Consider the following 12,633-nt stretch of genomic DNA (forward strand, 5'->3'; position numbering starts at 1 on the left):
AAATAAAATGAAGTTGCAGTTGGACAAACTGGACGTGGACTCTTTCTGGATAACTGTTTGAAAGGAGTACCCATGCAAAAACAGCTGTGAAGTTCCTTCTCCCATTCACACCTATATACCTGTGTGAATCAGGATTCTTCATTGTGGCCACAACCAAGACCAAGGTCTGAAACAGACTGAGAACAACCTTGGAAGCTCCGTGATAGCCCACACCCAGACTGCTAGGACCCTAGGTGTGACACTTGACAGTGAACTATCCCTTACTGCCAACATTACTGCAACACATTTCTGTAGATTCATGCTTCACAGCATCAGGAGAATACGCCCCCTTCTCACTCAGAGGGGGGCACATGTTCTGGTCCAAGCTCCGGTTGTCTCACGCTTAGACTTTTGCAAATCCCTCCTAGGTGTTCTACATGCTGGTGCCATCCGACCTCTGCAGCTCATCCAGAATGCAGCAGCTCAACTAGCCTTTACCCTACCCAAATTCACTCGCACTACTCCACACCCTTCACTGGTTACCAGTGGCTGCCTGCATTACCTTCAAAACACTAGTACTTGCGTACCGTGTTGTGAACAAATCGGGTCCAGTCTACATCCAGGACATCGTCAAACCAAGCTGATGGGAGATGCAGAGGGGATTACAACTCCATAACTTTAAGCTAAACACTCAACAAAATCACAACTCTTTTGTGTCCTGGCTCCTGCATGGTGGAACGAGCTCCCCGACGACATCAGGACAGGTTGAATGCACTTATTGTAAGTCGCTTTTGATAAAAGCGTCAGCTAAATGAAATGCAATGTAATGTAATGAAGGACACCCTTAGAGTGAGCTTTTCCCCCATCCCACCCAAAGTGACCTTCTGGTGTCTGAGAAGTCAGCTCAAGTGTCTCATTGACTACTGGACATGAAAAGTAAGTATACTAAGTTGCCAAAATGAATAGAATTATACAGTTTTCTGATGAAAATCTTTGAATGTGAAAATTGAAAGTGATACAGCTATGTGTTTATCACAGATATGAAAAATAACTACTTGTGCTGCCTTTGGGTGCTTTTCTCTGCACTTATTTTGAGAGCAGAACTTCCTGGCTTAAGTACTTTCTTGTTTGCTGAGGCAAATATTGAATTATTAGTCCATGTTGTGTTCATAGACAAGACTCCAGCCATATAAATTTAGTCCTGCAGCAGTTTGAACACTGTTCCATGAACTGTTAGCCCGTTGGGTTTTACTTAATCATAAACTTACAGTTCATGTGCATATGGCAGGGGTCACCAACTTGCAGACTCCAGTACAAATCCGGACCATGAGAGGTTTCCATCCGGACCGCGACTCTTCACTCCAAAAAAATTTAAATAAATACATTGGCGGCCTAGTTTGACTTTTAAGAGAGTTCTAATCAAGCATAATGATGCTAGCCCAATTGAGCCCCCGTGGGTCGTATTTGTTGCTATAATATACTGTGTAGCCGGGTTGCTAGGTAGAGATAAGTACGCAGACTAATGAGAGAGGACAATCCAGACCTCTCCTATCACTGCATTATCTATCAGTCTGTTCTGTGCTCTACTCTTTCAGAACAGTATGCAGAGGTTATGAATACTGTGATGAGACCCCTAAACCTAACCCCCCTCAGAAATGAAATAAAAATGTTCATTGAACAACAGAAGAATCATAAGGACACACAGTTTGCTCAGTTTTTGGAAGATGAGAGAAATAATTATTTTATCACCTTCTTAGTTGACATAACCTCACACTTAAATGACCTCAACTGTGTGTGATTTGGTAGCAGCTGTCTAGTCTTTCCAGCGGAAGTTGGAGATTTTCAAAGTGTAAAGAGAACTTTACACATTTTAAGGTTGAGAGAGATATTTCTTCTTATGTTTAGTTCATACATGAACTGAGTGGAAACTTCAGTGATCGTTTTGATGACTTAAGCGTGGGAGAACAGGTCCTCCATTTAATTTAGAATCCTTTCCTGGTCAAAAATGTGACCAGGTTTTTACAGGAGGCTAAAATGACCTTCAAGTGGCTAGATATGGCATCTCTACAGATGGAACTTGTTGATCTGCAAGCAAATGTAGTACTGAAAAAACGATGTGGAGTTAGTAATGCTGCCATCCTCTGGCTACAGACTGTACCTGAGAAAGTTTTTCCATGTCTCACTAAAATAGCAGTACACACCTTTACGATGTTTGGCTCCACATACAGTTGCGAGTCAGCATTCTCAACACTTAACATTAGAGAAGTGAACACACACACTCCTGCAGACAGAAGTTCTCCCCTCAGGTTAAGAAGCAACGCGGAGCAGACTCACTTGTTGACCAGCGGAGTAATGTGCTTCAGTGCTGTGTCGCTGCCAAGGGTGTGTGTGTTTGCTATTAGCTAATGTGATAAGTTATGACATACAGGCTAATGTACTGTACTTAAGTGGAGACAAATTAGGTGAATAAAGTCTATTATTAGGTCAATAAACAATTTAACAAAAGCCAAAACTGTTACATTTCAATATGAACATTCTCATATACTCTATTTATATTTACTATTTTAAAATGACATTATGAGGCATAAAGGGCATTCATTTCATGGTTATTTAATACATTTGGTCAATGCATTAGTAAATTATATTGTTGTTGTCTATTAAAGACTTTTAATTGAGTTTTAAAATATCATTCATATTAGTACATTATTCGTTTTGTTAAAAGGGTGTCTGTATACATTTTCCAGGACAGCCAGTCGTTCATCATTTGTGCGTACATATGGTCTGAGAAAGTTCTAAATTTGTTCGTACTCTGCGGACAAATTTAGGTAAGAACATATCGATGAATCCCAGATTTGTGCGAATGCACTGTTTGTGAATGAGGCCCAATGTGAGCGAGTGTGCAGTGGTGTGCACCAACAGTTTCTGTGAGTGTTTGATTAAAAAAGTGTGAGTTGTTATTATTGCACATTAATATGAATAATGTTAAATATTTAAACAAATTTACTGTCCAACTAGCCTGTTACCTGGCCTAAATGCAAGAAGTCCAGCTGACTCAAATCCCACGTTATTAGACTGCAGTTGGTTAACATTAGTCTTTATTGCTTGAGACTCATGTCAGTGACCCAAGGACACTACAGCATGCAGATGAACCTGCCCCGTGCAGCCGGGAGCCCAGGGTGGCTGGGTGACGGTCCGGAGGGGGCATAGTGCTACCCATAGAAAGCCCACTATTAAAGAACCACCAGCTCACGTTTCAAATAGATTTTCTCCACTCAGCGACGCACCCGCTGAGAAACAAACTATGGTTATTGGCGACTCGGTTCTCAGAAACGTGAGGTTAGCAACACCAGCGACCATAGTCAATTGTATCCTGGGGGCCAGAGCCGGCGACATCGAATCCAAATTGAAGCTGCTGGCTAAAACTAAATGTAAATACAGTAAAATAATAATTCACGTCGGCAGCAACGACTCCCGGCTTCGTATGTCGGAGATCACTAAAGTTAATGTTGAGTCGGTGTGTGCTTTTGCAAAAACGATGTCGGACACAGTAGTTTTCTCTGGCCCTCTCCCTAACACAACAGGTGATGACATCTTTAGTCGCATGTTGTCTTTTAACCACTGGCTGTCGAGGTGGTGTCCTGTAAATGGTGTGGGCTTTATAGATAATTGGCAAACTTTTTGGAGGAAACCTGGTCTTGTTAGGAGAGACGGCGTTCATCCCACTTGGGATGGAGCAGCTCTCTTATCTAGGAATATTACCCAGTCTATTACATGACAACCCAGAGGTGGGACCAGGAAGCAGAGCTGCAGTGCTAAACACTTCTCTGCGCTCCCTCTGGATCAGTCACCCAACCGCATAGAGACTGTCTCTGTCTACCGTCCGATTAAATTATTTAAATTAAACAATAACAGCGCGAGAACTCCACACAATAATCTTATACAAATTAACACAACCTCTGGAACAACACAGGAAACTAAGACTTTCAAATGTGGTCTTTTAAACATTAGATCACTGTCCTCAAAGGCTATTTTAGTTAATGAACTAGTCTCAGACTACAAAATAGATTTATTGTCCCTTACTGAGACGTGGCTGCATCCTGATGAATATGTCAGTCTAAATGAATCTACTCCCCCCAGTCATATAAATTCACACGTTCCCAGGGAACTCGGGCAAGGAGGTGGAGTTGCTGCTATTTTTAACTCCAGTCTATCAATTAATCCTAAACCTAAACTTAGCTACAACTCATTTGAATGTCTTGTTTTTAATCTTCCACGTCAATCCAGGAAACACCATCAGCCAATCATATTTGCTGTAGTTTATCGTTCTCCTGGGGCTTATACTGAATTTCTAACAGAATTCCCTGAGTTTTTATCAAACCTAGTCCTAAAGACCGATACATTATTGTTGGTGACTTTAATATTCATGTTGACAATAATAAAGATAGCCTGCGCGTAGCATTTACTTCAATACTAGACTCAATTGGTTTCAGTCAGTGTGTACATCAACCTACTCATTGTTGTAACCACACACTTGACCTTTTATTATCATACGGTGTCAAAATTGAACATTTAACAGTACTCCCGCGAAATCCGGTAATATCAGACCATAATTTAATAACCTTCGATTTTTCATTATCTGAATATAAGCCCCTAATAAAAAACTTATTTTCTAGATGTCTACCTGATAGTGCTGTAGCTAAATTTAAGGAAATAATTCCGATTACATTTAAAACCGTATTATCCGTCGACATAAACAACAAATTCTTTAAAAACCCGAGCTCTATTGAGATTGACCACCTCATAGATAGCTCTGCAGACTCATTACAATTAACATTAGACTCAATAGCGCCTCTAAAAAAGAAATGTGTAAAACATAGTAAATTAGCTCCGTGGTATAATTCCAAGACACATGAGTTGAAACAAATATCAAGAAAATAAGAAAGGAAGTGGCGCTCCAGCAACAATGTTGAAAATCTACTAGACTGGAAGAGTAGTGTTAAAGAATATAAAAAGGCTCTACACAAAGCAAGAGCTGCCTACTATTCAAAACTAATAGAAGAGAATAAAAACAACCCCAGGTTTCTCTTCAGCACTGTAACCAGGCTGACAGAGAGTCACACCTCCACCGAACCCTGTATTCCTCGATCCCTAAATAGCAAAATAATCTCAGGTTCTAAACCAACAACCTGTATCTTAGATCCGATTCCAACTAAATTACTTAAAGAAATTCTGCCCCTAATTGATAATTCGTTACTTAACACAATCAATCTGTCATTATCATCAGGTTATGTACCACAGTCTTTTAAAATAGCTGTAATCAAACCCCTACTCAAAAAACCCACCCTAGACCCAGAGGTTTTAGCAAATTACAGGCCAATATCTAATCTCCCCTTCCTGTCTAAAATCTAAAAAGTTGTAGTCAATCAGCTGTGTGAGTTTCTCCAGGAAAATAATATATATGAAGACTTTCAGTCTGGGTTTAGAACCAATCACAGCACAGAGACAGCCCTGGCAAAAGTCACTACGACCACTCTACCCCTCAGCCACAGCCGAGAGCGGCTGTGGCTGAGGGGTAGAGTGGTCGTCCTCCAACCTGAAGGTCGGCGGTTCGATCACCAGTCTGAACCATCTGCATGCCGAAGTGTCCTTGGGCAAGATGCTGAACCCTGAATGGCCCCCCATAGAATAACTAAGTGCTGCAAATAGATGCACTGTATGAATGTGTGTATGAATGGGTGAATGTGAAACTGTACTGTAAAGCGCTTTGAGTGGTCTTCATCAGACTAGAAAAGCGCTATATAAATACAAATCCATTTACCATTTACCATTTACTAATGACCTTCTAATAGCTTCAGATCAGGGACTTGTGTCTGTCCTCGTTCTGTTAGATCTCAGTGCCGCATTCGACACAATTGACCATCAAATTTTATTACAGAGACTAGAACAGTTAATTAACATTAAAGGAACGGCCCTAAACTGGTTTAAATCTTATTTTTCTGATGGCTTCCAATTTGTACAAATTAATGATGAGTCATCTGTGCGCACCAAAGTTAACCATGGTGTTCCACAGGGGTCTGTGCTCGGCCCAATTTTATTCTCATTATATATGCTTCCACTAGGAAACATTATCAGGGCACACTCGATAAATTTCCACTGCTATGCGGATGACACCCAGTTATATTTGTCAATAAAACCTGATCAAAGTAATCAATTAACTAAACTTCGAGCATGTCTCAAGGACATAAAAACCTGGATGACCCGCAATTTTCTCTTATTAAACTCAGATAAAACTGAGGTTAGAATACTCGGCCCTAAACACCTTAGAGAAACATTATCTAATGATATAGCTGCGCTAGACGACATTCCCCTTGCTTCCAATGAAACAGTCAGGAACTTGGGAGTGATCTTCGATCCTGATTTGTCCTTTAATAGTAACTTAAAACAAATTTCTAGGACCGCCTTTTTCCACTTGCGTAATATCTCAAAAATCAGACATGTCCTTTCGCAAAAAGATGCAGAAAAACTAGTACACACCTTTGTTACATCGAGACTGGACTATTGTAATTCATTATTATCAGGCTCCAGCAGTAAGTCGTTAAAGACTCTGCAGCTTGTCAAAAATGCCGCAGCACGTGTCCTGATGAGAACCAAGAAAAGAGAGCACATTTCTCCATTATTAGCAGCGCTACACTGGCTTCCTGTTAAATCAAGAATAGAATTAAAAATTCTCCTCCTCACCTTCAAGGCCCTTAATGATATGGCACCTTTTTACCTTAAAGAGATGTTAATAGCATATCAACCTACTAGAGCACTCCGATCCCAGAATTCAGGTTTACTTGTCGCCCCTAAAGTCTCTAAAAGTAGAGTAGGAGCCAGAGCTTTTAGCCATCAAGCCCCACTCCTGTGGAATAATCTCTCACTTTCAGTTCGGGAAGCAGACACGCTCTGTTCGTTTAAGAGTAGACTGAAAACCTTCCTTTTTGATAAAGCTTATAGCTAGAGCTAATTAGTGCGGCAGATGAAGCTAAAACACACAGGGAATTTATGACACATGACACACGGAGCTTCTCTTTCCTGCTTCTCCTTCCTCTTCTCCGTACTTATCACATCAAAGTAAATCTTATCTCATCAGTACATGTTACTAACTTGACCCCTTCCCCGGAGTCCCTGTGCCTTAGCGCCCGCGGATGCAGGGCCACAGCTGTGGCCGCACCATGGATTAGGATCTGTGGATCGCGTGTCGGAGGTCGCAATGGTGGATCCAGTTTGGTGGATTCTGTATCGTGCCAGCTGATCGTAGTGGTAATGGAGGATCCTTTGTCGCGTTGGCATTGGATGATGGTGGACCACGACCGAGGCAGCAGCTGATAATGGATTCTAACTGGCACCAGTGGACAATGACTGTGGACTATAGTGGATCCCATCCTGATGCTGGATCGTGATCTTGCTGGCTGCTGACCAGAGACTATGATTGCAGCAGGACTGCTTCACACATAGTATTGAAAAATGTTTACCCTCATCGATGCTGCTAAAAACTGTAATCCTGATGATGTTTTCTTACACTTGACATCTATTGCACTTCTGTCCGTCCTGGGAGAGGGATCCCTCACATGTGTCTCTCTCTGAGGTTTCTACATATTTTTCTACATATAATGGTTTACCGCTAATAAACTAATGGTGGTGGAAACAGTCCTTCAAGAATGGTCCCAAAATGCAAACCATGCAACACAAACTCAAAAGGTTTCATGAAGAAGGAACTTTTATACATGTTTTCTCAACATCTAGGGTTCATACAGTGAGTTTTACTGAGAAATACAGAATAGAAACAACAAAAAACTCCACAGAGTTGTCATGGAAATTGCATGTATAAGTACCATAACACAAAAATGTAGCAGATGACTATATAATATATAGAACTATAAAGAGGTTTAACTTACACAAGCAGTGTCAGAAAAGCAAAAAATTACAACTTAAAGCTGCATAATGTCGCATAATTGCACACCGTCAGTATATCAGGCTCACACATGTAAAGAACAAATATGTTACGATATATAAGAATGTTTAGATGTTTTCATCGTATCATGCAAAGAACTTTCACCGATTATCTGATGTGCTTTTGTTTTGGCAGCCTTTCAATAAAATACTCAACATGTCAGGGAGAGGAGCAGATATTGGGGTCAACTCTGTTTCATTCATGTCTGCAGGGTCACTAACAGGATGCCACAGGACCAACAGACGCTGTTGGGGACAGAAAATTTGACAGTTACACCAAAAACTTTAAAAAACTAAAGCAGAAATTAAAGAGAAGGCTGGATGTATTGGCACCGTTACCTGTCTGAGGGAGCCCTTGGTGAGGCAAATCTTGCCAATAGCCCAGCAGGGTATTAAAACTATGGAGGAGAGGGCTATGGCCCAGCCAAGATAGTAGGCCCAGTCTGGATACACATAGTTACCAAATGTCAGGGGCTGATAGTCCACAAAGGAACAGATGAAGCAAACCTAAAGGAGAAATACATATAAAAAAAATTTAAAAACAAAAGTTGTTTGAAAGTACAAATTTTTTTACATCTTTCAGATGTAATGCTGTTTCTTGTAAAACATAATAATAATAACAATAAAAATACTTTAACACTTAAGACTATTTCATATTTCTACTATGACACATTGTTGTATTTTATACTGCATTAGATTTATTTGACAGCTTAAGTTCCTTTTAAAATGAAGACTTCAAACAATAGAAAAAAAAATGTTATGAAGGTTTTTCAAATGTCTGAGTTGTTAAAAGCTTTTTACCTCTGAAGTTTCCAAATGCTTTCATGATCTATCTCAGCACAAATCAAAGAGAGAAACAAGCTCTCACAATATATCTAATGTATTTAAATCTTTTTATAATGTATTTTATTGTAGCTTCACTTGCTGCTCACACAGCTGCTTCAGTATTGATGATCTAATGGTTTCATATAGCGTAATAAATTAATATAATAGTCAATCAAACAGTCAAACAAGTACTTTTACTTTAAAACTGTAACTACAGTGAACTCGCCTGTATCTGACAGTGTCATGTGGAGTAAAATTTAAATATTTCAGCCCAGAGAACGTATAGAAATGGTACAAAAGCTTGTGCTTTAAAAAGCACTGATTTGACATTCATTTAGTTTAGATTTGTGTGCTGCACCACTCTACTGATGACCATTGGTTTGCAGGTCAACTACTGATTGCTCTTCTGTTGTTTTCTAATCACTCACACTTTAAACTGATCTTTAAAAAAACAGCTGAATTCAGATTTAGGTTCCTGGATAAACAGGACATTGCTTCTTCTGCAACAGTGATGTTAAATAACTGCGTTACATCGTAATCTGCGGGAAGAACTTCTGTCTGCTGCCTTGTGTGTTTGTCCGCTCATTTCTGTCCCTCTTCACACATGAACCGATAATCACATGTTTTTAGTTATGAATCGATAATATTCGATATAATGATGTCAGATCATTTCCGATCGTTCCGATCACTTTAACCCTGATGTCCTGACTGAGCGTCACGTTACGTCTTGTGTTGTGTAGTAGATTTAAACGTGTCTCATAAGCTCTTAAGCGAATCAAACAAACATAAAGTAAATGTCAGGACTGTACAAGTCCTAATAAATTGTGATTAGTGATGGTGTTTATTGTTTAAGTGTAAAGTGAGCGCAGGTCAGAGGGGGAGTGAGGAAGCAGACCCCGACAGAGACTCTGACACAACAGGACGACCTAACCTGTAATGAGTGTCTGTCCTTGAACAACTGTGGTTATAATTATTCAGCCTTGGGAAAACGGCGGAAAACATTATTCAATTATGTTCTGTCACTACATCAATGCAGGGTCGACCATGTCCACATTGTGCTGCATCTAAGAATTTAGAATTTTCCACAAGTTGATGTTCAGCTGCAGAAGCGATGTACAAATTATTCGGGGCTAAAGAAAAAACGGCCTGGGCTACAGCCCTGAATGCCCAAGACACGCAACACCACTGGGTGAGAGAGTCGAGATAGAGCAGTGTTACAGTTGGCTACCAGGCCATCAACCATGGTGCGGGGGAATCTGGGTGTGTAGGGAGCAGGCTGGTCTAGGCTAATGCACTCACTGTCTTGGCGTTCCTTAAAGTGATGGTGTGTTTTACATGCTGTTTGGGCAGGGGATAGGAACAGCGAAGAGGACGGTGTGATGGGCAGAGGACGCCAGGTCTAGGCACTGCAGCTGGGAGAGGTTGTGCCAGTGGAGCATACCAAAGCCAATTTATGACTTTGGCGTGGGTGGGACTTTGAAGATGTTGTGTAATGTTGAAGCAGTCGAATAGTGACAGGAATTCAGTGGCAAATGTGCAGCAGGTGGAGTCGACATGAATATTGCAATCACTGAGCAGGAGTGTAGATGGAGACATGGAGCAGACAGATAGCTCAGATATGAAGGTGGTAGAGACTTTGTGGGAGGCGGTAGATAAGGACAACCTGGAGCTGTGCGGACTCAGCCAGAAAGAAGGTGACAAATTCAAATTAGGTGGTATTGGGTACAGGAAGCTCTTTAAGCTTTTGTTTTATTCCCAAGGACACACCATTGACTTCAATTGTATTGGATTGTGCTGTAACAAAGTTTACCCCAGGAGTCTCAGTCGGCATAGTGGTGAGTAGATAAGGAGGGAATTTTCATTTTTGGATGAACTATCACTTTAAGTAGGCAGTCGACTCGATGTTTTATGGCCAGCCAAACAACCTGCCCATTTAGAATAAAAACGTAACCTGATTGTGTGGCTTGGATAAGTGTGAGAAAGTCCAGTTGGTTTTGCCACTTCTCTGTTTGGCAGAGACAATACATTTCCCTGTCATTGATGATGTCATGGATGAGCAGTGCCTTGTTGTTTAAGGAGATACATTTTGGGGATATTAACGTTGCGGTGTTGATGGTAGATGTTGAGGTAAAGGGAGTGAGGAAAATGATGCTGTCAATACAGATGAGGTCTCAAAACATAATATGACGCTTTTGAAATGTTGAAAAATTTGGAAACAGGTTTGACGCTCTTGCTTGACTGTAGTTGTCTTCTTTGCTAAATTCAGTGTTTAACTCACCATACAGATCAGTGGTGTAAAGCAACGCCAACATAGTACGAAAATAAACCATGGCCTCTGTCCTGTCATCTCCTCAACTGCATCACACATCCGTTCAGCACCTGAAGGATAAAACATTATTGGTAATATAACAGTTTAGGAGCCATGAATACATCTAGAGAGAATATTATCATTTTGGATATCATACAAGGTGTAATGGTTTTGTATTTTGGGGTTTTTATTTGGATTATTTAATATTTGCGGTTTATTTGTGATCATCCTAAATTTGCAGGACGTAGGTAGCGTGGGATATGGGCGGGGATTATAGTTTATATGAACCTGTTGTGAGTGGGGACATCGTATTTTTTGTTGACTATTACGCTATTTTCAGTTTGATAACTGTTATTGCTTTAATCTATGAGTTTGGGCACGTTCCAATAAGTTGATCATCTTTTTTCTTAAAAAGTTGAATCATCGCTCTGTCTCTGAATTTGCTACTACTCTGCGGGGAATGACGTTTGCTGGATTAAGTGCTTTTATGTCTGTTGATGTGTTCTAAAGGCCCCATATTTTACATCTTTCTGGTATGTTATTTGAGGTATTGGTCCCCCTCTGATGATATATCAGTGGTTTAAAGTCGAAAAAACTGCTGCAATATGTATTTCCATGTCCTCTCTTCTGCCTCTCTCTGGAGCTGCAAACAGAACAGTGGTTTGAGGAAGATTGAACAACGTACACTGAAGTTACAGCAATTTCATGTGTCACGGAAACTCGTTGAAATTTGATGCCACGCCACTAACATGGCGTTCGAGGAAAACTCAAAGTTTCCATATGACTTTATCATCAACTAGGAGTACGTCAAAGTGTAAGACATGCAAAAAACAAGACATTTCGTGTTGCCACGAGGGGGCGCTGTGATTTTAATCTAATTTTAAGATTTGTGGGCAGATGTCATCAGGCCAGAACTCTTGTCATATGTGTCTAGTTTGGAGTCAATTGGACCAGGTATGACCAAGATAGAACAACCTTGTGTTTGGATGGCGAATCATCAAAATTTGACGCCACGAAACTGTCACATCGTGTGACAAAAACTCACAATTTGAGTTTTAATGTCCAATGATTCATGATGACACTAATGTGATGAAAGCTCTAGGAGGAGCTTACGTACTTCGCGAACCCCCAGGGGTAATGACCACATTTTCTATTTAGAAATAAATATAGATATACACTTTACTGCACTATGTGCTGTGATGCTCTGCTCGTATTTATAGGTCACAATGTGGAGTAAGAAATTCACAGTTTTTTTCCACTGCCATAGCTTTCCCCCTCTTTCTCTCTCTTTGTCTCACTCATTCTGCAGTTTATGGATCTCACTCTACTCAACTGTTATGACACCCTCCCCATCTCTGTCAAGCGAGAGTGACGGTTGGTGGTTCATTTCCCTCAATTTTTCGTGTCCAAGGGCAAAACACTGAACCTTGTGATCACAAAATTGCTGCACATAGATGTACTGTTTGAATGCGGGGGAATAGGTGAATGTCATTAATGTACTGTATTGCCCTTTAAGTGGTCAACAAGAC

At 40.5% G+C, this 12,633-nt stretch overlaps 1 protein-coding gene across 1 annotated transcript in view; it reads right to left on the bottom strand.

The window, feature by feature from the left end:
- Window positions 1–8,073: 8,073 nt before the first annotated feature.
- Window positions 8,074–12,633, bottom strand: part of LOC133022855 (sodium- and chloride-dependent GABA transporter 2-like) — a 31,416-nt gene continuing 26,856 nt past the window's right edge. Inside the window, exons 12-14 of the mRNA XM_061089765.1 lie at window positions 11,075–11,175; window positions 8,311–8,478; window positions 8,074–8,217 (exon numbers count right to left, since the gene is read on the bottom strand). Of these exons, the coding sequence (XP_060945748.1) occupies window positions 8,074–8,217; window positions 8,311–8,478; window positions 11,075–11,175 (413 nt within the window). The remainder of the gene's footprint in view (window positions 8,218–8,310; window positions 8,479–11,074; window positions 11,176–12,633) is intronic.

Source organism: Limanda limanda, chromosome 17 (assembly GCF_963576545.1).
Source record: "Limanda limanda chromosome 17, fLimLim1.1, whole genome shotgun sequence".
Lineage (NCBI taxonomy): Eukaryota > Metazoa > Chordata > Actinopteri > Pleuronectiformes > Pleuronectidae > Limanda > Limanda limanda.